The following is a 25,821-nucleotide window of genomic DNA, read 5'->3' as shown; positions in this document are numbered from 1 at the left end:
TAACAATAAAGTTTTTAAAAGCTAAACAAGTTAAACAGAGGCATAAAATATGCACACTCTTAAGGTGTCCCAGTGTTTTAAAGATGAGCTAGGAATGGAGCTCTTTGGGAGGGAGTTAGCCGAGCATGGATAAAGCTCCAGCACCATGTAAAAGCAAGCAGGATTGCATTTGCCTATAATCTTACTTGGGAAGCAGAGATAGGAGGGCTACAAGTTCAAGGTCATCTTTTGGCTACAGAGTAAATGCAAGGGCGGTCAGGATTCCATAAGACCCTGTCTCAAAAATGGTTCCCAGGTTCCTCTCAGCAGCTCACAATAGTCGGTAGCTCCAGTTCTAGAAAATCTGATGTCCTCTTCTTATCTCTGAGAATATTAGACAGGCACATGGTATACAAATATGCAGGTAAAACATTCATACACATAAAATAAATATTTTTTTTAAAAAGTTATAGAGATGAACACTTCCATTTACAAAGTGAAAAACGTACTGAAAGGAGAAAAAAGGACTGAAAAATAAGCACTGAGGAGCTGAAGACGGCTCAGTGTAAACAGGGGACTGGAGCTGGAGAGAGGCAGGTGCTTTAATCACAGTGCTCAAGAAGCATTGGCAGGGGGATCTCTGAGTTTGAGATTAGCCTGGTCTACACAGTAAGATGCTACTTTTAAAAAGAAGTATGTACTGCATTTACAGAGGACTTAGGTTCAGGTCCTGGAACCCACTATCACATGTAGCTCTGGCTCCAAGGGACTCCGATAGCTGGTGCTTCCAGGGTTACTTGCACTCACAGGCACATATCCAAACACAAACACTAATTAAAAATAATAAACACAGGGGCCAGAGAAATGGCTCAGTGGCTAAGAGCACTTGTTTTTTTTTTTTAGAGCCCAGGTTCTATTCCTAGCACCCACATGGCAGGTCACAGCCATCTTTAACTCCAGTTCTAGAAAATTTGACACCTTCTTCTGATCTCTGTGGGCAGCAAACACACATGATGCAGACATACATGCTAGACACTTATACACACAAAATAAAGGAAGAAGAGGAAGAAGGAGAATAGGAAGAGAAGGAGGAAAAAAAAGAGGAGGAGGAGGAAGAAGAAGACGACAGAAAACCATGAGCATCAGGGAGCTGAGGTACAATGGCAACAGGTTTAATACACTTGTAACAAAAATCCTGAAGAAAAGGATAAATAACAGCTTGAAGAAAAACTGGCTAAGAATTTCCCAGACTTGATGAAAACTACACAAAAGTTCCACAAAACCCACAAAGAAAATGGCTTAACATTAAATCTTAGGCCAGCCACTTGAAATCCAAAATAGAAAAAACTTAACCATGGAAAAAAACATTAAAAACAAAAACCAAAAAACAAAAACAAAAAAAGGACTGGTGTAGAGAAACTTTAGAACATAGCTACTCTGGGAAGAGATCACATCCAAAGACCTTCTAGGTCTGTGTGAGCTGGCTAGAACACAAACATGCCTTTAATCCAGGAGACAGAGACAAGCAGATCTGAGTTCAAGACCAGCCTGGTATAGAGCAAGTATCGGGTAAAGAAAAGCTTGGGTCCAGGCATGGTGGTATACTCCTTTAATCTCAAATAATGAAGGTAGTTTGTAGAAGGAAGTGCCCGTGTTTGAAAGTGATTAGTTGATTGACAGAAAAGTGGCAAAAAAATCAGAGAAAGATTTGATAGAATAGGGTATGTCCAACTCTCAGGAGAAGAGAGAGTAAAGGAAAGCTATTTAAGGGGCAATGCAGAGAAGGAGAGGGAGAGCAGAGAAGAAGGGGGAGGGAAGGAGGGAGAGGAGGGAAGGAAGGAGAGGAGGCAGTTTTACTGAGAGGTTGAATGAGAGAACAAGTTAGACACAGCTAATGACAGAATGAGCCAGAGAATGTGAAGGAGCCTGAAGAAAAATGCTGGAGTTGGGTTTGAGGCCAAGTGGAGCAATTCAGAGGCCAAGAGAGAAGCCAGACTGAATAAGTCAGCTGAGAAAGGAGTTTGGGCCAGAACAACTGAGTTGAACCAGCCAGCCCAGAGCTCAGAAAAAGGAGAAAGGGTGAGCTTATTAAGCAGTGAGTCTCAGCTGAGGAAAACACTCAAGGCCTAGGTTAGATTGTACAGAGGCTAGAAGCTTCCAGGACTAGGCCTAGGTGAGCAGACAGAGGCAGTAATCCTCTGAGACAACAACTGAAGCAGCCAAATAAAATTTCCTTTTACAGGCTGGAATGCAACTCAGAAGGCATAATGCTTGCCCAGCATGTGCAAAGAAGACCCTGAGTTCATTTCAATTCCTAGCACCACAAAAACTCGATCTAGAATCCCAGTATCCCATGGGTGGAGGCAGGAAAATTAGAAATTCAAGGTTATTGTCAACCATACAAGCTCAAGACTAGTCGAGGCTATAGAGACCCTGCCTCATTAATAAACAACAACAAAAAAGCATAAGTGGTGTTGAAGAGCTGGCTCAGCACTTAGGAGCACTCGCTGGCCAGGCATGGGGGCACACACCTTTAATTCCAGATTCAAGAGACATAGGCAGGAGGATCTCCTGAGCTTAAGGCCAGCCTGATCTATATAGTGAGTTCTAGGTCAGCCAGAGCCACACAGTGAGACCCTGCCTCAAACAAACAAAAGTAAAGTGAATTGGAGTTACACTCCTGTTATTTCAGCACTGGGGAGGCAGCAGGATCCGGACTGTGTATGAGGCCATTGTGGGTTACACAGCAAAACTATCTAAAAAGCCCACACCATAGGAAGTGTTGACACATGTAGCAACATGTTAAACTAATAAAAGGAATAAAAGAAGACAGGCAAAAGAAGTGTACAGGGGTTGAGTTCAGTTAAGGTTTTATAAAATAAATTAATTTCTGACCAAAGAGGAATTTACAGTCCTTTCCACATGTGGTGGTGAAGAGGGACAAGGGGCACAAGGGAGTTGAGACAACTTTGGGGCCAAGAGAGACATCGCTACCTTGGCTGTGGTGCTCACGGTGCAAACACATGCATGAGGATTTATCATTGTGTATGCACTAAACATGTGGGCTTCTTCCTCTGGGTTTTCTCTTCATAGAAAAGTTACACATAGAAAGGATGCAAGTGCGACCTTGAGGGCAGACGGTCACTGGACGATAATCCTTGACAAAGATCTTATTTCGTCTTCTTTTAAAAAAGATTTTATAGTTGGGAATTGGTGGTATACACCTTTAGTCCCAGTGCTTAGGTAGAGGCAGGCAGACCTCTGTGAGTTCAAGGCCAGCCTGGTCTACAAAGCAGGTACAGGACAGCCAAGGCTACACAGAGAAACCCTGTCTCAAAACAAAACCAAACCCAAAACAAACAAACAAACGATTTATTTTTCTCTTATATGCACGAGTGTTTTGCCTGTATGTAAACGAGCAGCACATGTGTGCCTGGTGCTCACGAAATCAGAGAACAGTGTTGGATCCCCTAGAATGGGAGTTAAGTAGGGTTGTGAGCCACCACACAGGTCCTAGGACTTGAACCTGGGTCTTCTGCAAGAGCAACAAACGCATTTAGTCTCCTTCCAGCTCCAGGACTTCCTCATACTCTCCTTTACCTCTTGGAACCTATCTGCTATGTCTGGATGTGGTTTTGTTTGTTTCTTAGAGATGAGTATCTCACTAGGCTTGAAGGGATCCTCTTACTTCAGCTTCCTAAGTGCTGGGACTATAGTGGTGTGCCACTGTGCCCAAGCCTCCACTCCTGATGTCATAAACTTCACTGGTTCCTAACTTCTAGATGGTCTGAATCCTGTCTTTTCAGTGTTGTCTCTTCTGGAAATTTCTGCTACAGACAATGATTTCTGCCTGGCTTGGTCTAGTTTGGTTGGAATGTTTCACAAATCCTCTTGCCGAGCCTATGTGGAGTTTTTTCATGTGTCAAACACACGGATACTTCTGGGATAATTAAAACACAAACTTAAGGACATTTCAACATAAGGAAATTAAGTTAGTGAAGAATATCACATTAACAGACTTAAGGAAAAACCCACACTGTCACCTCAGAGAAGTTGGCCACCAAAGGCCAGCATGCTTTCCTGATAAGATCCTTGGAGACCAGGAATGAGATGAAATTCCCAGTTATACTCAGCAGAGAAATACTTGCTGGAGGGACACAGGACACAGTCCTTGAGGATGGTCTGGCCTCTGGCCTCTAACTTTTCCACTGCCTACCAGGCCATGCTATGCCCCACTATGACACCACTGTCCAGCTTCCACAGGCTACATTAATCCTTCATCGTGTTCATCCTTCCCGGCTGAGGCTCCAGGCCTGAGCTCTCTCTGGACTGGCTCCCAAAAGGGGCATGATTGGGCTGAAGTAGCATTCACTGTCGTCAGCTCGTCATTGTCAGTGCCACTTCCTAAACTGCAAATGAGCCCAGCCCCTGAGAACAGCCCAGCCTGCCCAGTTTCTCCTTTCTGGAACTCTTACTGTTCCTGAGATGTAGCGGCTCCTGTAGGAAGCCCCTGCCAAGAGAGCTCTTTGTAAACCCAGGTTCAGTTAAGGATTGCTTTACTGCTGCTTCTAGGGAATTCTCCACTGAAATGGCCAAAAAAAAAAAAAAAAAAATTGACATCAACATCACTGAAAGACACACAAATGCACAAATGAAGTCCAGGTAGTGTGCCATAGCCTTATTTCCACAAGAAGACATGTTTCCACAATGACACGGCCCCAGCTAAATGCCCTTCAGCTGGAGACATCTGACTCAGGGGCTCCCATTGTAGCCCATTTGCCTCACCTGTTCCACCATACAAATGGACCCTCTGCCTGCAGCACAATCTCTTCCAAGAAATTACCAGAGTACTTCCTTCCTGGGGCATCCAGGACAATCAGTTTGGCTCAGACATAAGCAGTGCCACCTACATCATGGTCCTCCCTGGCTCTAAATGGGCGCTAGCAAAGAAAGGGCAGCCCCTCTGTCCCTCATGCTGCAAGAATCAGAGGTGGCCTGTTCATTCTCCACAAGTTAATCAGTGCCCAAAGACACAACTAATTAGCAGAAACATCCTCTCTGATGGTACAGCAACAGCTTGGACAGAAAAGGACAGCAGGGGCCCAAGTGTCTAGTTTTTCTTCTTAGTCCCTCCCTCCCTCTTGTGTTTTGAGTCAGGGTCTCATTTAACATGGGCTGGCCTCAAAACTCCTGAGCTCCACTGCTTCCACCTCGCAGGTGCTAGGGTAACAGGTGTGAACACCACACCTGGCCTCACTTGACCTTTCCTTCCTCCACGGCTTTGTTCACTTCCGAAGATGATTAATGACACTATCAATAACCTAAAGAGGAGGCGGCTGGCCTGCCTAATAACCCTGGCCAGCAAAGCCTTAAACTGGACGGCTAACACTCTGGCAAGCCACATGCAGTCCTCCCTGCCCCCTGGGCCCCACCATCTTCACAGCACCCCCGCCCCAGGCCCACCTGCCTCCTCACCTGCTACTCTCCTCCTTTGAAGTGACCAAGGTTGTCGCCCGCCCGCTGCGAACTGGCAGCTCCTGCGCCCTGTCCTCCAACTCTGGCTCCAGGGAGGAGCCGGTGCTACCATCTCGGCTGCCCCTCCCCGGGCTGCTGTCAGAAGAGGCGCGCGGAGACTCAGTGTTTTGCTTCAGCGTCTGCAGTTTGGCCAGTGGGATGATGTCACAGTTCTGCGGGCGATGCCACACGGTACGCTGCGACGCAGCGCTGTAGTAGTAGAAGCGTGATGTATTGGGGTCAAAGAGCTCCCACCACTGGTCCTCGCTGGTGCGCTTGATGCGCACGCCGGCTGGAGGGTCCCACACGCACTCTCCGGTGACCAGGTTGGCATACATACGTTCGCGTGTGCGTGGTTCGATGATCTCCACCCACTCCAACCTGTAGGAGACAAGGACATCAACCAAACAAGACACTGGCTCTCACCTCACGGACTGAACAGGGTCTTCCACCAACTGCTATGCTCCTGCATCTGGTGTTATTTCCTAGGGACCCTCGGGGCAGCAGGACCACAAACTACTGTCCCTGCCTGGTCCTCAGCCTGCAGCCCTGCAATCCTTTTTATTTATAAAGATGTAAATCACTCTGTACAAGGCCATGTTATCAAATACGAGTATTCTGATGTCAGGGTGAAAATGTTTAAAGACTGCTTCCACGTTTTCGTTCATTTAAGGTTTATTCTCATTTATGCGCCTGTATGTGCTTGTGTTCAGTGCTCCAACAGTCCAGAAGAGGGCAGAAGGCTCTCGTGGAGCTGGAATTAAAGTCTGGTACACCACTAAACAGGGCTGGGAACCAAATTCTAGACAAGCATCACTCATTCTTAACCACTGAACCATCTCTCCCGCCCCCCAAATTTAAAGTTTTAAAGATGCAGTGGTCAAGGAGGGAGGGCAGGACCAGGAGGAGAGGAGGGAGGAGGCTACAGCCGAAATAAAAAGTGAATAAAATGAAATAAATAATATTTCAATAATTAAAAAAAGATGCCAGGGTCATGTTTCCACAAAGCAACTGCACTTGTGTTGGAACTGTGTGGCACACTGACAGGGAACTGTGGTTTTCTGGGCAAGGCCTCCCTAGCCTCTTTGATATAGGTCTGATTCTATAGCCCAGAATATGGCCTCTAAACTTGTGATCCTTCTGCCTAAGCGTCTCAAGTGGTTAGAGTCAAGTGATTACAGACATGAAACACCATGCTCGGCTCTGAAAACAACAACAACTTTTTTTGTTTGTTTGTTTTTCAAGACAAGATTTCTCCATGTAGCTTTGACTGTCCTGGATTCGCTTTGTAGACCAGGCCGGCCTCAAACTCGATTCGCCTGCCTCTGCCTCCCCGAGTGCTGGGATTGTAGATGTGTGCCACTGCCCCCAGCTCTGTAAATGTTTAATGCAAACATAAAGTGAGTGTCAGGGAAGGCCTGCCACAGCCCATAACAAATATAGAATAATAATCCACAATAGTAAGTCTATAATAAATACAGCCTTGTTTACAAATGCTACATATATGTTTGTATTTATATAGTTCTATAGGGAATTGCCAGACAGAAAAGAAAAAAGGAAAGAGGTGGCTGGAGAGCTGGCTCAGTAGTCAAGAGCACTTGCTGCTCTTGCAGAGGGCCCTGCTTTGTTCCCCAACAGCCACATGGCAGCTCACGACTGTCTGCAACTCCAGTTCCACAGGATCAGACTCCCTCTTCTGACCTCCACGGGGTATATACATACATGCAGGCACAACATACAAACACGTAACTTAAAAATAAGAAAACTTTAAAGAGGCTGTACAGGAATAGTGAACTGGTGCAGCTTTGCCACCCTCCTGTCTCCACTGTGTGTGTGTGTGTGTGTGTGTGTGTGCGTGTGCGTGTGCGTGTGCGCGTGTGCGTGTGTATACATGCGAAGGTGCACGTTTACACTGCACGGTTACACTGGGATGCTTTCCTCAATCTCGTCTCCAGCTTATTTGAGATACGGTATATCACTGAACCTTGAGTTTGCGGTTTGAGCTAGACCGTCCAGTGAGCCCTGGAGAATCCACTCATCTTCGACAGACAGTGCTGTTTATAAGCACACGCTGCGGCACCAGCTTTGACATGGGTGGAGAGGATCTGAACTCAGGTCCTCACTTTACCACCAGAGCCAGACACCAGCTCACTCCTTCTGTCTTCCTTTTAAAATGATCAGGTCTTTTTTTCAGGTCTTATAAGGAACAACTTCAAACATGTGAAATACAGCAAATGGAACAAAGATTTCCACATATGTGGTTTTAATTTCTTGTAATTACTAATGCAGTCACTTTTCCCAACTTCCTGAAAAGCCCACAATGAGGATAATTGTTTTCCCTTACTGATCCTCATGGGCTTTGTTTTAACACTTGTTCTAGATAGACACTCTCTCAACGATGTGTCACAAGGATCTACTTTGTGACTTGTCTTTTTATTCTCTTTTGAAGAAAACAGTTTTAATCTTAATGAGCTGGATTTATAAATCATTCCCTCATAGTTTCTCCTATTTCTTTATCGTTTAAGAAATCTAGTCTACTTGCAAGTTAAGCATAATCTCTTATAATTTGACTTATCAAGGTTTCATAATGTTGCCATTTATCCTGAAGTCTTGGATTGGCCTGGACTGATTGTTTCCTTTGTGATATTTGTGAAACAGTATCATTTCTTCCATGATGAGAAGAGAAGCTCTGCCAGGTTAGGTTTACAAGTGACCATTTCTTTTGATCTCACCTCTGGCTCAGCATGGGCCTTTATTAGGAATCTTAGTAAAATCAACAATATTGTAAAAAATTGTCATTAAATTCACTGGCATTCTTTCCTTCAGTTGTGCTTTGGTCATAATTCTTCCTTATCCTTTTTTTATTCCAGTGTGAGAGAAGGACCCAGTGTTTCGCATGTCGTAAGCTGGTATTTATTCTACCCCTGGGCTATCCCTCAATATCTATCACCCCCTTTCAAAAAGAGACTCACTATGAAGTCCAACCTAGCCTTAAATTCATAGTTTTCTTGCTTCAACATTCGAAACAGCTGGCATAACAGGTGTGCATCTCCGAAGCTAGCTAACTATTCTTTTTAAATCACATTCACTTACTTAGAGAGAGAGAGATTATTTGGGTGTGTTTGGAAGTCAGAGGACAACTTATAGGAGTTGATTCTTTTCTTCCGTTATGTGGGTTCCTGTGATCAAACTCAGGTGGCCAGGCTTAGCAGCGGGCACCTTTACCTACTAAGCCACCCTGCTAGCCCTAGCTCTTGGCTATTCTTAACCTAGTTTTAATTCCTTATGGATTTTAGACCTGTCTCTACATTCTGAGTGTGATTAAAGGCATGGGCCTAAGTTGCATTCTATCAGGGTTTTTTGGTTTTTTTTTTCAACAGAAATAAACTAGAACAAAGTGCAAATTCATAAAGAACTGACTCAGAGCAAAGTCGTCACAGGAAATGGCAGCAGCAGGGAGAAGGGTGGGTGGCCAGGAACTAATATGCCATCACAGCATCTAGAAGAGGAGGGAATGAGCGGATATAAATACACTTAAACAGGGGCTGACCTTTCTAGAAGATTAAAAAGCACCACAAACTGAAGTACTGAAGTCTCCAGGTAAAAGGTACTTGTCATGGCCAGGGACATGGAACTTAGGAAAATGTAAAACTAAATCATGAAAGGTGTCACTCACGCCACAGGGGGAGCCACCATCAAATGGTTCTGGAACCCTGGTGTGCCAAAGTCCTGGTGCCATTGTTCTGCTGCAGGGGATGGTAACTGGGACAACAGGACACTGGAACCATTATCAGTTCCCGAGCTAACAGTAAGGAGAAGTTGTGACCCCAGGTGACCCAGTCAGAGCACACAGCACACAGTACACAGTAGAAGGGTCCTGGGAAAAAGCAGAAGTCTTCACAGCTGCCAACACAAAGAGCTGGATGTGAGAGGACAGTTGCTCCCACTGAGGCTCCTGATGTACAAGCTACAGTGAGGCCAGACAACCTGGGGGCAGGGCATGTCTCAGCTGCACATGCCCTGCACAGTGTACACCAACTAACTTGACAGCAGACCAGGAGGGTCTAAGCATCATTTAGCAGCCACCAGCTGAAGCAGAAAACTCACCAGCTGCTGCCAGGCTGGGCATGGGGAGTGGGAGGAGGAAGAATGTTTGGCAACTTGTCAGGTGAAACTGGCCTACATCCAGATGAAGGGGTCACAGGAATCTAGTAATGTTAACCCCTGGACTGGTCAGGAGCAGACAAGTCTGATTTTATTCTCGAGGGAAACAGCCTAGTGTGAGGCCAGACTCCTACCAAAGAAGCGCTTCTCAAAGGGTGAAAGCAGAGTTCCCAGAGACCTAGTCTGGATGCCGCTTTCCAGAAGCCTCACACTGCCCACCTGTAGTATAAACAAGGTAGCTCCTATGACATGCTCTCTGATACATACCACACAACGTACAAGCCTGAGGTGTGTGACAACATATATGGCACAAACCAGTTATAGAGGAAGATGGGACCTTTCTAGGCAGAAGGGCCTTGACCCAGAGGGTCTGTGTGTATCTGTCATCCATGGAGGTGCTAGGCTCCTCAGGGAACACTGAGGAACCACTGATATCAGAAAGTGGAGGTTCAGGCCTGGGACATGGTTCAGTGGGTAGAAGTGTTTACTGCAAAAGGAAGAGGAGGACTTGAGTTAAGACTCCAGCGCACATTTAAAAGCCAGGTATGGCCATACCTGCAACTGTACGCCCCGTGCTGTGTGAGGGTGGAGAAAAGGAGATCACTGGGGATTGCTGACTGGCAATCCAGGTTCACTGAGAGAGCCTATCTATATTATTTTTCTGTTGCTGTGATAAGATACCATGACCAAAAGCAACTTATACAAGAAAAGGGTTTATTTTGGCTTATGGTTCTAGAGGGACTAAGCCCATCATACTGGAAAGGCAGGCCATGGCCGCAGGAGCAAGAGCTGGATAATCACACTAGCACATAGGAAGCAGAAAGGCAGCAGGAAGTGGAATGAGGATATAAACCGTAAAGCTGGCCCCCAATGACATATAGGAACTCCATTAAGACTAGTTTCTAAAGGTCCATAACTTCCCCAAACAGTACTATAAACAATAGTATCAAGTGTCCAAATACTGATCACTAGGATAAGACAGAGAGCAATAGGTGGAGCAGGAAACCTGTGTCTGCCTCTGGCCACCATATGCACTTGTGGGAATACTCACGTGTATACATGCTGAAAGCTTGTATGCTTGACATGGTAAGGTCTTTCTCCCCAAACAAATGTGACTCCAGCTATCCACAGAAAAATACTGAGGCAAAACAAAGGGTTCTGGCTAGTCCTCAAAACTGTCACTGTTCAGTGTATCCAAGGGGAACAACAAATATGTCATGTGGGTTCTTGAGACACAAGGAGCATTAGGGGAGGTGGCATTCTGGTAAACACTGTGACAGAAGTGATGATGTGGCTCAGAGTCTGTGACCACAGACCCCTCTGCCCTACCTTTGCAAATATCAGGTCAATCTAAAGGGGTTTTTGTTTGTTTTTAGAATGCTGTTTTCATGCTTTAAAATGTTAAGTTTAGGGCTGGTGAGACAGCTCAGTGGTTAAGAGTACTGTCTGCTCCTCCAGTGGTCCCAAGTTTAATTTCCAGAAACCACATGGTGGTTCAGGACTATCTATAAAAAGGGCTCTGATGCCCTCTTCTGGCGTGCAGGAGCACACACAGACAGTCTGCGCACACATAAATGAATATTTAAAAACGTTAAGTTGGTGTCGTATATGGGCTTATGTAGAGAGGGCGCACTGCCTCATCTCACAGCTGAGCAATGCTGTTCGCCCTGAGTTCTCCAGGTCAGGCACATGGACACAGGGCAGCGGGGACCCATAAAAGAGCACCTCCAACACGGATGGGTATCATTTGAGCTCAGCACCCCACCCCCAATCTCTTGACAACCCCAACCAAGGTGGTAGCTGGGTACTGAAGTTTTGGGGGACAGGATGAGGGTATCCTGTAGCTGCAAATGCAGAGCTATGGCAATTCCCCTCATGGGCTTACGCTGGTCACCTCTGTAGCTTTTGGCAGAGACCCAGAACAACTCAGGCTCATTGATGTTTCTTCTCTCACGGTGGCCCCTGAGATAGCTGCACACTGGACGCTCAGTCAACGCTTGGCTCATTTAAGAGTCTTGGACAGTGGGAGAGACAGATGATATGATAAAGAGCTCATGATAAATCTGAGGGTGAGACATACCCAAACACCAGGAGGAATATATGCATACCCTACCTTAGGGCCAAGACCCTCTGCAGACTTCCCAGCTACAGGCCATTCACTTCTCTCTGCCCTAGAGATAGACTGCATTCACTCCCTGTTCACCTCACATGTGGTCATCACTCGGAAGGTCCTAACCTGACATAACATGAGCCCCAACTGGAAACTGAGGCTTCCAAAGCTACTAACAATGCCAGCAATACACAAGTATTTCCTGTGGACTTTGAAGCCACTCCAAGTTCCCCATTACTAGCAACTGCATCTTCTACCAAAGACTGGGGCAGGAGTAGTGGTCGTGCACAGTACACATGCTACTGTGGCCTTGACAATGAGTGCAGATAAGCTGTACCTTAAGCTACCAGCATCAGATGGCAGGTTCCCTCTGTTCTCCTGCACTTGCTGCCCAGGCTATTCTCTGACTGAAGCTGGAAGAACTTGTAGGACTGGCAAATGAGTCATCTTAATCTTAGAACTCTTCATGGCTGGACTGACTTCAGAGTGAACTCCCAGCAAAGAGCATTCAATTCCTAGACCCAGCTGCTCACATTATCTTCTTCAATCTGAAGCACACACCAGGCAAGTGTATTTCAGTTGGACACAACAACATGGTCATGGCAGAAAGAGCATCCTCCATTGCTCATACTCTGTGCTTGAGTCAGCAGGAACCATACTTAGCAGTGACAATTCTGGTCAACAGACACTTCAGAACTTGGCTGGAGCTTCGACAAAGACAGATTTGCAGACAGAACATTGAGAAGGAAAACCAAGCACAGACATGAAGACAAATGCACACAGGGGATTCCACAGAGCTCCTGAGGTAGGGCCTTGAAGGTAATTGTCTATGGCAACAGGGTAACACAGATAAATGAATGGAGCTGGTACAGTAGAGAAGTTGACATGTGAGAGGGGCAGGGAAGGAGAAACAAGATTTCTGACCTGAGTGGTTATAAGGAGGGCCGTGTAGATCCAGGGGCAGAACTGGGATACACTGGCAATGGCTGAGGACAAACATAAGAGGTGCAAGTTGTCCCACAGTGTCAGGAATAGTCCTTCCACAGTGATGATATGGAAGGTAGTTGCCTACAAGGCATCAGGGTACCTCATTCCTCTAGGCAATCTCTTCTCACCAACCTTCTCCCTAACCTATATTAGATTTTCACCAAAACAAAGCTATGGTGGTCTCCAAAGAATTTTCCTGACAAAAGGAAGTTATTAAGCACAGAACAATCTCTTAATCCCTAAAAGAAACAATTGTAAGTCTTGGTTTTGTTTAAAAGGCCCTTTCAAATCAATGCAATTCAATAATCCTCTCTCAACAAAGAATGGGGTTTTATTCCCCTTGCAGTGCACTCCTGTGCATGTGGGCAGAAACCCAGCCCTTTAGGAACATTCCTGGCATCTCCTGGGGGGCAACATTCAATCAAGATACTCAGAAAATAAAAGGTGGATGAGGGCTGGGAGCCCAGGAACTGACATCCAAAGCCAGGCGTGGGTGGGACCTAAACATGTCCACAGCGGGTGCTTCAGAGAAAAGGAGAACCAGTCTCAAAAGCCCCATGGACCATGTGGACTCTGAAGAAAGGAGGGACCCAGCAAGTGGCCAACATATATGTGTATGTCTTACGGGCAGGTTTGGCAGGTGGAGGGAGAGCACCATGAATTAAGGAAAGCCCAGCTTGCTCACAGAGTTGGAGTCCGTGTGCAGCAGACATGCCATGGCAAGTTAAATAGGTTTGCCAGCTGTCTGTGAACTGCTCACAGTGCTTCCCAGCCAGCTAGGACTCAAAGCCATAAGAAACAGGGAGGTACCAGGGTTTAGCAGCCTCCTACTGACTGGAGATACAGCCAGCTAGGTTTAACTGGTGATTGTGACGGTGTCTAAGGAGGAATGATAAAGATGGCAATCACTCCTAAGGCCCCTTCTCAGTAGCCCAGGTTCTTAGTTGAGAGTACTCTGGTTCTATCCTCTGTTCTTGTCCCTAGAAAAGCTCACAGCAACCATTTGTCCAAACAAGCATCTCCCAATGAACATAATGAGCATCAAGTACACATAAAGTGGAGTTTGCAGCAGGAAAAGGCATGTTCCCGCTCTCCAGACGCTAACAGTGAGGGCGTCACAGACACTGAATGGCTTGGCTATGACAGATAACCCACACACAGAAGAATGAGGCCAGTTTACACTTTAAGCCAGACATAAAAATTAGCTCTAGACAGATCAAAGATGTCAACATAAGAGCTAAAATTACAAAATGCTTAGAAGATAGGGGTAAACTTTCATGATTTTTGAATCAGCAGTGGGTTCTTAAACATCACATCAAAGTCTGAGCTGTGAGAAGCAACAGATAAGCTGAACTTCAAAGTTAAAATTTTTGTGCCAAAGATAGACAATGCAACTAACAAAGTGAAAACAAAACCACAGAATGGGAGAACACACTTGCAAAGTAGATATATGATAAGAAACTTGAACCCATAACATAGGATGAATTCATAATTCATAATAAAAAGATGATTAAAGTATGGATAATAAAGATGGAATTTAGTTCAATAGCAATGTGTATGTAGCTACTATGCAGGCCAACAGTCCCAACTCTAGCTGCAAGCTGGGTGTGGTGGAATATGCCTGTTATCCAAGCATTCCTTAGGCAGGAGAACTGCAAATTCCAGGGCAACCGGAGTTGTGTAATGAAAATGTCTCAAAAACAAACAAAAAACAACCTACAACAAACAAACAAGCAAAAATCTAAAACACCAAACCCCACAGTGAGCTAGGCAGTCAGGACAGAGCGTGACTTCATGTGGCACAGAAGAGGCTATAGTTACTGTGAGGCTTGGGTTACCCCAGCTGGTAGCACTCCCTAAAGAATTGCATGTCAGTGTACTTCCAGCTAAAACCCCAACAGAACACATTTTTATGGGATACGTGAAGGTTGGGGCTGGGGCAGGTAGATGAATGGAGAGAGGGTCTTTGCCGTCCCTCACAAATCTGCAGGCTGGAGAGATGGGAGGTGTCACAGATTAGTGAGGCAAGACTCCAGCCAAGAGGGCCAAGAGGGCCGGCTGTCAGTGAAAAAAACATACAGATCCACACAGATTAATGACGAATGTAAAAAACCTCAAAACCTTCAAAGAACAGCCTTGAAGCAGATGAGGGTTTCTTCAAGTACACAAAACTCCAGGGAAAAAGCGACGCAATACCTAACCTATCTTCCAGAAGCCCACTCAAAGTAACACAAGCTGTGTGGAAGCGCAAGTGCAGAAGAAGGTGAGCTCTACGGTACCTCCAGCAGGCACTGCTCTCCACAACAAGCAGCAGCCTGCACAGCAGAATAGCCAACAGCCTACCTAACAGAAGAAATCTCCAGCAGTGTAGACTGAGGCAAGCTCAGTTTCTTCAAGTAGATGAAGACAGACACTAAATCCATGCTGGCTAGAGCAGGGCTGCCGTGCTGAGAAGCAATCAATAATGAGCGCCCCAAAAAACATCTGTCTCCATAGGCAAACTGGACACACAGACAACTGAGGCCACCAGGAGCCCTCGTGGGGCGTGAGCATGTCCGTACTGCCATGGCCCAGGTCTAGGCTACTCAGTGGCACTGCTTCCCTGTAGGGCCCTCTGTGCACTATGTGCACCAGGGCATCTTGGGACACTGCTGTGAGGACATGGGTGGGATGCTTCATTACTAACTCTTCCATGAGAGGAAGAGTCCACGGCTGGGACCAGGTGCAGAAGGCCTGGGCACAGAACAGCCAACATCATCAGGTGCAGTCGGCATGTGACAGAAGTCAATGCTGCGACACACTTTTAATCCTAGCTCTCAGGAGGTATAGGCAGGTGGATGTCTGTGAGTTCAAGGCCAACCAGGGCTACACTAAATCTGTTTCAAAAACCAAACAAAGAAGTCAATGGAAGCACATGGGTTGGCTAACGTGCCCTCGGTGCCTCAGAACCTCCAGGACATGACCAGAGGCTGTGAAAGCTTGGAAAAGGGAAAGCAGTCTTTAATAAGGTACCAAAAAATTGGCTCATAGTCAGCTATAGTGGTGCACACTTTTAATCCCAGCACTTGGGAGGCAGAGGCAGGGATCTCTACATTCAAGACCATCCTGGTCTTCAGAGTGAGAAGAAGGATAGCCAGGACTACACAGAGAAACACTGTTTCAAACAGTAAAAAAAAGAAAAAAGAAATTGGATCACTGGATCCAAGAAACTGAAGTCCAAAAGTCAGGTCAACACTTCACGCCATACCCAAGAACAAACTCCAGATTGATCGGCAATCCACGGACGCCAGATGTGACTCAGCAGTAGAGCACTTGCTTAGCACCCATGAGGCCCTGCATTTCACTCAGAGCACAGGACAAACAAACAACAACAGCAGCAACACCTGGCATTGGAAAACTGAGTAAAAGAAACAAAAAGGTCTTAAAATGGACTGTGACATATGTAAGATGTCAGTTTGGTCTATTGTCAGGGACTTACAATCTAAGCTGCACAGCGACCCGGGCCTCTCAGCAAGCATTTGCCTCAGTGCTTTAAGAGGCGGCAGCCTATTGGGTATTCATACGAGCCCTGGTTTTGTTGTTGCTGTTTCTTCATTTCATTCTTTATGTCTACGGGTATTTTGTTTCAATATGCCTGTGCACCGTGTGTGTGCAGTGCCTGCAGAGCCCAGGTGACGGTTTTACATCCCCGGAACTAGAGTTATAGATGGTTGTGGGCGGCCATGCGGGTTTTAGGAATAGACTCTCATCCTCTGGAAGAACAGCCAGTGCTCTTCACTGCTCCACTGTTTTAGGGTTCGGAGGCAGCGCCTCCTGTATCCCAAGCTGGCTGAGGATAACCACAAACTTGTGGCCCTCCAGTGCTCTGCTTCCCTAGTCCTGGAGTTATGTCCCTGTACCACCAGGCTCATTTTATGCAGTACGGGAGAGTGAATCTAGGGTTTTGTATTTGTTAAGTAAGTACTCTAACCAGCTGAGCACAAGGATTACTTTTATATTGGTTAAGGGTACAGAAGTCATGAAAGGCTGTGGAAATCACTTAGATTAGAAAAGGCTAAGGAGAGTCAGGAGGCAGAGGCAGGCAGGATTGCCTGAGGAGTCTATACTACACAGGTGTAGAAAGAGCTATAAATAAAATAGGGGAAAAAAATACAACAGGAAATTTGTTGGCACTATGGTTCAGGGATGCCGAGGAGATCAAAACCTTGTGTCAACATCAGCTCTGATCAGTGTTGCGTGCCCTGGTTATGTGAGACACCTGACAGACACAGACTCAAGCATTAAAGGCCTATGGCAGAACACATGTGACCTGTCCAAAAGTGACTCAGAAAAGGATGGGGTGACCGATGCTAACCCATACCAAGAACACACGGACATTTCTGGGACTGTTCTTACAACTTTTCTTTGTCTTTCTTTCTTTTCTTTTTTTTTTTTTTAAAGTGTGGAATTATTTCCAGATAAAAAGCTGAAAATTAGAAAAATAAAAACAACGAGCTATGATTACTGGTATCTGTATGTATTGATGCCTAGAATGACTGAGGAATTGGGCCCGGTTCCCATGTCCAGTCCAAACAGCATTCCTGAGGGGAATGAACTGGCCTCTATCAAGTGTGCAGGTGTCACTGCAAGGAGGGGCCGTGCCGAGAACACTGGCCTACAGAGATGGACGCAGGACCGGCCACGCTGAGGCCTGAGAACACATGTGCAAGCGGGCAGCCACGTCACGTGACTGGGAGAATTAGTAGGGGTGAGCCAAGAGCGCTGGAGCCACATGGGCTCTCCTGCGGGGGGCTGTGCCCCCCCATTTCCCCAGGGCCTGGACAATTCTCCAGCAGTGGACGCTGCCTCCTTACCTGGTACTCGAGCCTGGGATCCTGGCCTCCTGCTCATCGACATGGTGGCTTCTACAGTCATAATCCTGTGTCTGTGACATTGCCATCTGCTTCCTTAGTGCTGAGGTGATCAGTTGTCAGAGGACCATCAGGTTGCCTCCTCCAGCATCAGACAGGAAGAGGCCATACTAGGGAGAAAAGAAAGTGGCTAAGCACTGATGGAAAATTCAGGTAGCAAGCAACAGCCCACACCACAAACATGGAATTGCAGTCCATCTTGCTCTCACTGCCAGGCAGCTGATCAAATGGAAAGCAATCCCCATGCCTCAAAACTCCCAGGGAGGCCACTCCCAGGGAAGTGCTCTTAGTGCCCAGTCAGCTTCTTTTACGCAGAGGAGGATCCGCAGGCTAATGGCCGCTGTTGGGAGTCCACCTGGGCCAGGCAGGTGCACATGAGCTTCAAGAGCTGCAAGGCCAGAGGACGCGGTAGACTACCCAGGCCTCACTATACATGACACCTGGGCCCCTGCTCAGGGTGCCACACGCAGGAAGCTACTGTGGACCTGAAGTTGAACATGATATGCATAAAACACAGGGTATGGTACCATGCAGAGTGAAAATCACATGCAAGGCACACACATTTTTCCTGCGACAACGAACAGGCTTGCTCACAGATAGACCGTACTGATTAGAACACAGGTGGATATAGAACCCTATACTCATCCAAGATATAAAGCAATCCACGTTATAACTGTGAAGGCAGAAAGAAAAACCAGAGAATCTGAAAACAGGAACACTAAACATACAAAAAAAAAAAAATCCCACAGATAAAACGATAAAGAAGCATAGACGATACGGCAGAAAGTAGAGAACAGCTGCAGAAACAGCTCCATTTCCTTCTTCAGGTAAGGGCTCATTACGAGCATATGGAATAAAGCACCCAACAAACTTAGCAGTGCTCACAGGGCAAGGAAGAGAGCACTCACAGCCTCCTGCTGGGTCTGGAGAGGTCACCCATTCCTGGTGGTGGATCGTAGAACTCTCTACAGGAGAAGCACATGCATCTACTTGACCCAAGGCACCCTTAGAACGGAGCTGCAATCGTTCTCAGAGGCCACTGTGACAATGCCAGCGGCACTGTCACAACAGACATGGGAGGGACACTCCAGGTGAACACCAATTCTGCAGTGGTGAGAGTGAACCCATGTATATATTAGGATTTCCTTCAATGAAGGGCAAAAGCAGTTGTTGCTACTGCAATCAGACCCAACAGGCTCTGCCAGCTAGTGCCAGGAGAGAACCAGGGGTCGCACACTGTCTCCAGCCAAGGCACTACTTACACAGTGCTGATTAGGGAAGCTCACAGAGCTGCAGGCAGGTTCTTGCCTTCACCTTTCTGTGTATCTCCCCCACTACCACCCCCACCAGCACACAGCCAGGGGACAGAGTATCACTAGGGCTCTGTCTTCTTACCCTCTACCAGTTCCTATATGGTATTAGAATGAAGCCCTCCTCCAAAATGGGGATAATCCAAACGTATTAACTGCTAATTTAAGGGCAAATCTGAAGAGGTTCAAATCACCAGGTAAATCAGAAAAGGCGGCACACGCCTGTAATCCAAGCATGGGGGTGGGGGGGAGCCATTACAACAAAGAACAATGTAATTCTGAAAATCATTAGGTCATTCCTTAAAAACATATATTCTACTAAACTAGAAATCTAAAAAAAAAAAAAAAAAAAGGGTATATCACCTAACAAATTTACACTCATACTTGGACCAGAGGTAAGCTTTCCCATTCCAAGTCTGACCCAAGGAAGCAATGATCCTTACATGGCTATGCCCATGTCAATACACATTCATTTTATCCATCAGGGCTTTCTCAGCTCCCCACAGTTCTTGAATTCAGTTTGTAAATTTTTTTGTTGAGAATATTGACATCTCTGCTTACCAGGGAATTGGTCTATAATTTTCTTGTATTAGTCATGTTGATATTGTGTCTTTATCTGGTGATGCTAGCTTTATAAAGAGTTTGGTTATATTCCATTTTTTCCTTTTTCTGTTTTATAGACTGGTGTGGTCTTGGTTGTGTAGTGGTGAGCATAGCCTGCCTTCCTAGCTTATGAACTAATTTGAGAACCAGAGGTATTAGGGTATTAGTTTTTCTTTAAAGGTCTGGTTAATTTTTTATGTGATATACCTAACAAAAGAATTCAGATAGCCAAAGCAATACCAAACAAAAGGATATTGCTGGAAGATCACCATAATTTCAAATTATAGTAGAGCTATAGTAATAAAAACAGCATGGTGTTAACACAAAAACAGACCCATAAATAGATCAATGGAATAGCATTAAAGACCTAGATATAAGGCCATGAAACTGTAGCCATCAATTTTTGATGAGGATATCGAAGTACATATAAAGGAAAAAGTATCTTCAACAAATAGTGCTGAGAAAACTGTATAGATGCATGTAGAAGAATGAAACTAGATCTTCCTTTCATCCCACATAAAAATCAACTCTAAACACATCAGTGATGTCAACATAAGACCTGAAACTGCTAGAGGAAAAAGTAGAGAAACACTTCAAGATATATACATAGACAAGAGCTGTCTAAATAGAAGAGTGCAGATAGTTTCTAAAAATATTTATTTTATTATTTTAAATTTTAGGTGTGTGTGTTCGAGAGAGAGAGAGAGAGAGAGCGAGCAAGTACATGTGCATGTGAGTGTAGGCACTTCTGGAGCACAGAGGAGTTGTATCTCCTGAAGATGGAGTTACAGAGGGTTGAAGCCAACTGGCATGGCTGTTAGGAATCAAATTCGGGTCTTCTGGAAAATAAGCAAATACTCTGAGCCATCTCTTCAGCCCTAGAAATACAAATTGTTAGTTAACAGTTTTGTTTTTTTTTTTTACAAGTGTTCAACATCCTTAGCCATCATGGAAATGCAAATTAGTAATATTCTGAGATTATTATCTGACCTCAGTCAGAATCAGTGTCCTCAAGAAAACAAGTGACAACAAATGCGGGTGAGAATGTGGGAAAAGAAGAAAGCTTATCCACCACTGGTAAGAATTTAACGTTGTGTAGCCACCTTGAAAATCACTGTGGAGGTTTCTCAAAAAGCTAAAAATACAACTACCATATGACCCAGTTACATCATACCTGGGAACAAACCCAAAAGCCTAATTCCTACTACAGAGATACTTGCAAGCCCGTGTTCACTGCCACTCGAGCCACAGTCTAGAAAGCAGAACCAGCCTAGATACTGGTTCACTAATGGATCATGAAAATGTGGTGCACTGTGGGATAGAGAAATAGGAAGTTTGTGGAAGAAAGGCTAGAACTGAGTATGGTGGCCCAGGCTCAGAAATACGTCACACATTCTTGAAATGGGGAGAAGCCTGGGGATGGTGTAGAATACACGTGATATTATAGTAGATGGGAGAAATACTGGGGATAGAGAGGTCTAAGCATGAATACAAGCAGAGGGGTAGGGAATAGAAGAGGGCTGCACGGATGAGGGGACGGTTAACTGAAACTAAGGATGTATAAAAAGGCCTTATCCACTACTTTGCAAGCTAATTTAAAATATGTAATTTTTAAAAATGGAGGTACCCTACATTAATGAATAATGCTCTCCCAGAAACCACAGGCTATTATATGAAAATCCCAGCACTCCTACAGCAAGATGGGAAAGCAGAGACAGGACAACTCATACAAACCCAAGGGCCAGTTGGCCTGGCACACGCAGTGAACAAGAAACTGTGTCAACCAAGGCAGAAGGCAAGCAATAACAAGTCATGACCTTTGACCTCCACATGTGCGGTGAGGCATGGACGCACACATACAGAAATGAAAGTCAGTGCCCACTGGGCAGGTGTTACATACCTATAAACTTAGCACCTTGGAAGCAGGGGCAGGAGGAGGATTATGAGTTCCAGGTAAACTTATGCTACAAGAAAAACCCTTTTTATTTTAAGACAGGATTTCTCTGTGTAGACCTGGCTGTCCTAGAACTCATTCTGTAGACCAGGCTGATCTTGAACTCAAAGATCTGCCTGCCTCTGCCTCCAGAGTGCTGGGATTAAAGGTGTGTGCCACCCCTCCCCCCCTTTTAAAACCAGATGGTGGTTATCAATCCCTTGTGCTGGGTTGAAGACATTCTCTTGTATATTACTTCTTGAATCAGAAAACAACAGTGAATTTTGTAAAACATTTTTGTTTATTGATATTATTATTTCTGGATAACAATTGAATTCCAGCTTTCATTTTGTTTTTCAAGATAGTTTCTCTGTATAGCCTTGGCTGTCCTGGAACTCACTCTTATAGACCAGGCTGGCCTTGAACTCAGAGACCCACCTGCCTCTGCCTCCTGAGTGCCAGGATTAAAGGTATGTGCCACCACCACCACCACCTGGCTATAGGAATTTTTAAAAACATTTTTTATATGCACGTGTGTGCACGTGTGTTTGGGTGCACATGTCTGTGTGAGTGTAGTGGTCAGATGAGAGTACTTGCTGTCCTCTAGCACTGTCTACCTACTGCTCTCAGACGGGCTCTGCCTCTGAACACGGAGGAAGCCAGCAAGCCCAGGCTCTTCTTGTCTCTCACTTCTGAGCTGGGTCACCCATGTGTGGTCGGCCTGGCTTGGTAAGTGGTGATCCACACTCTGTGATAACCCACTGCTCAGCACCAACATTGAAAAGAACAGTTTGTCTGGTTTTCCCTACTCTATCTGCATAGAAATTGATCAATTTTACTGACTTTTAAAAGTTTTAAACTTTTTTTCTTGCTTTAATATAACTTTATTTCCTTTTTATGTATCTTAGGTTGTCCTGGAGCTCTGCCTGCCTCCGATTCCCTAGTCCTGGGATTAAAGGCGTGGCCACCACCCTTGGCTATTGTCATTCATGTAGTTTCTTAAATAAACAAAACATTTTTAGATCTTAGTTTTATTTATGTGTGTTAAGTGTCTTGCCAAGTGCATCACTTGGCCAGAAGAAAGCACTGGGGTCCCCTGGAACTACATTTTCAGACGGTTGTGAGCTGATTTGTAAGTGCTGGGAAGTGACCCCAGGCTGGTCCTCTGCAAGAGCAGCCAGTGCTCTAACAGCTGAGCCATCTCTCCAGACCCTTTAGTTTCTTTTTTTCTTTTGTTGTTGTTTTTCAAGACAGGGTTTTCCTGTGTAGCCTTGGCTGTTCGGACTCACTTTGTAGGCCAGGCTGGCCTCTCGAACGCAGAGATGCACCTGCCTCTGTCTCCCAGAGCGCTGGGATTACAAGTGTGAATCACTAGGACCAGCCCCTTCTAGTTTCTTTATATCAAAACATAGTTTAATGATTTATGCCTTAAAAAGGCACCAGAGAGATGGGTCAACGGTTAAACGCAACGACTGCCCTTACAGAGGACCTAGGTTCAATTCACATCATCTATATGGAGGCTCAAAGGGTCTCTGATGCCCTTCTTCTGACCTCCTCAGGTAATGCAGATCAGATGTGGTATACATATTTATTCCCAGCACTTGGGAGGCAGAGACTGGGATCTCTAAGTTCAAGGCCAGCCTGGTCTACAGAACAAGTTCCAGGACAGTCAGAGCTACACACACACACACACATACACACACACACATATACACACACACACACACACACACACACACACACACATGAATCTGCCTCAAAAATAGATAAATAAACAAACAAATAATAAATAATAATAGATGGCTGGATGAATGAGTGGGTGGCTGGCTGAATGAATGAAATCTTAGAATAAAAATCCAATGTGGGTATTAGGGTGAGCACTTGTGATCCCAGCACTCTGGGAGACAGAGGCAGGTGGAACTCTTTGAGGATAGCCTTAAAACAGAAAGCGTGCACTGCATTGCCCTGTCTCAATACAAATTCACTCCAATTTGGAGGTTAGTGTTAAAACTTCTAAATAGCTTTCATGACTCATAACATCTTACCAATTTGGATGTGATATATTTTAATTCCAGTCAAAAAATTTTTTTCTGGGGGCTGGAGAGATGGCTCAGCAGTGAAGAGCACGAGTTAGTCCTCCAGACATCCTGGGTGCAGTTCCCAGCACCCACATGGCAGCTCACAACAGAGAAACTACAGTTCCAGAAGATCCAGCACACTCTTCTGGCCTACGTGTGTACCAGGCACACACATGGTACACAGACATAACACAGACAAACACCAATATACATAAATTTTTTTAAAAAAAGTTTTGTGATTTATCTTCATTTTCCCTTTGATTCATGAATTATACAGAATAATAAATGCCAGTTTTCCAGAGTTCTGTTTTGTTTGTTGAGACAAAGTCTGGGCTTGCGCTCTATCTTCCTGCCTCAGTCTTCCAATGGCTCTGGTGGCATGCCTGTCTGCTTCCTGTTATGATGGACTCACCCTCTAAAACTGTAAGCAAGCCCAAAATTAAATGCTTCTTAAGTTGCTCTGGTCATGGTGTTTCTTCACAGTAACAGAACAGCAACAAGACACCTTCCGTCACCAGCTAGCTCTTGCTTCCCTTTTCCCTTACATTGGTGGAGAATATTTCTTTTCCACATCTGGACAGGAACCACTGGCTATCAACTAGTATCTCTGCTGTCCTGGCCCTTCTGCCCAGCTTTGTTGCCCAAACTCTACTTTTCTCATAGAGCATGCTTTTCCAATAGCCTGCTCTCCAGGGGACTAATAGTTATCTTATCTCTTGCTGCTATTAATGGAGGGGTCTCCTGCTGTTTACTATCTACTCTCCTCAGCTCTGCCAGCTCACTTTGTCTACTGACATTGTTTAAGCATTTTTTCTGTTATATATTTGAATTTTTTTTTGTTTTGTTTTGTTTTTTTTTTTTTTGTATACAGAGATGATTCCATGTAAAATTCCTTTGTTTCCTGGGTTAACTCAAGATTTTTCTTTTTCTGTGTTCTTTCCCTTTATCCTTCTCCTTGCCTTAGTGTCTACACAAGAGCACCCCTCTGACTCTGAATTATTATATTTATCACTATTATTTGCAGTCCTGGAGATGGAATCCAGACCCTGTATATGCTAAACAAATAGTCTACCACTGAACCACACCCCAACTTCTATGAGGCTCTAAACAAGAAAGGAGCAGGACTGACCTAGGGCAGCCCCAAACTACATGCTGTTCCAGAACCATTTCCTACCAAATCTTACAGTCTCTGTCTAAAAGTAAGCCCCTGGTGTTAGCGTATACTGTGCCACTCATGACAAAAGTGCAGCTCAGGAAAGGGGCAACCACAGGCTCATCCAGCCTGCAAAGGTGGCAGGTTCTCACGACTTGCATCTTGAGGCTCTGTTTTGCCACAGTTTGGGTCAGAGTGTGTATCACTGTTAGTTTGAGGCTACAAATCTACCACACAACAATACCTCAATGACAACCAAAAAGTTTTTTCCCTGGTAGTTCAGCTAAGAAAGCCTCCAGAGTGTTTCTTTCTTTCTCTCATTCATGTGTATGGGTGTTTTCCCTACAAGTACGTCTGTGCACCACATGTAGCATGGTGCCTTGGAGGCTATAGAGGATGTTGGATTCTCTGGGACAGTTGTGAATCAAACCTGAATTCTCTAGAAGAACAGTACTCTGGACCACTGAGCTATCTCTCTAGCTTGGCCTCCAGAAGATTTCTGAGCAACTAAGACAAGGAGATGGGCCACAAAAGCCAATCTTAGGTGAGCCAATCATCCACTGGGAGTAGGGACTGACAATCCCCTGAGCAGGCCCAGTGTGCTACTGACTATCCATTAGGACAACAGCCTTGGTCAGAAAAACAAAGCAAAACAAAACATTGTGCAGCTCCACAGCAGCTGCAACCTTGTTTTTCTCTCCTTCCCATTTTATTCTGTGAGAGTATGGCCCTTATGGAAAAACGAAGCTAGGTACCTCAGTCCCACTCCTTCCCACATGCTCCAGTGTATGTGCCTTTAACACGGCTCCAGATGAACCACAGACCCCAGTCTACTAAGCAAATGCTCGCTCACAAACAGCATCCCTAAAAATCATGCTTGCTCCACAACAGCCTGGCTTTACAGGGCTACACTGACTACAGCTCCATGTTCCCATCTGGCTAACATCCTCTTTGGTCTATGGCTGCTCTCAGAGTCACTGTAGAAAAGATCTTGTTCCTGGTTTTTAATTCTTTTTGTTCATTTCTGTGAGTTTCAAGGAAGAATTAGAATGAATATGTCTTTGGTTAGCCAGCATTTCC

The 25,821-nt window shown here is 45.2% G+C and overlaps 1 protein-coding gene across 3 annotated transcripts in view; it reads right to left on the bottom strand.

Moving 5' to 3' along the window:
* Arhgap39 (Rho GTPase activating protein 39) overlaps nucleotides 1–25,821 on the bottom strand; it is a 93,128-nt gene that overhangs the window by 28,865 nt on the left and 38,442 nt on the right. For all 3 annotated transcript variants that reach the window (XM_055626600.1, XM_055626602.1, XM_055626601.1), the window contains exons 2-3: nucleotides 17,608–17,774; nucleotides 5,455–5,874 (exon numbers count right to left, since the gene is read on the bottom strand). In XM_055626600.1, coding sequence (XP_055482575.1) covers nucleotides 5,455–5,874; nucleotides 17,608–17,693 — 506 coding nt within the window. In that variant the 5' untranslated portion in view covers nucleotides 17,694–17,774. The remainder of the gene's footprint in view (nucleotides 1–5,454; nucleotides 5,875–17,607; nucleotides 17,775–25,821) is intronic.

Source organism: Psammomys obesus, unplaced genomic scaffold (genome assembly GCF_907164565.1).
Source record: "Psammomys obesus unplaced genomic scaffold, mPsaObe1.curated_primary_1811, whole genome shotgun sequence".
Lineage (NCBI taxonomy): Eukaryota > Metazoa > Chordata > Mammalia > Rodentia > Muridae > Psammomys > Psammomys obesus.
The sequence above is the reverse complement of the archived record's forward strand: the minus strand, read 5'-3'. Positions and strand labels throughout refer to the sequence as shown.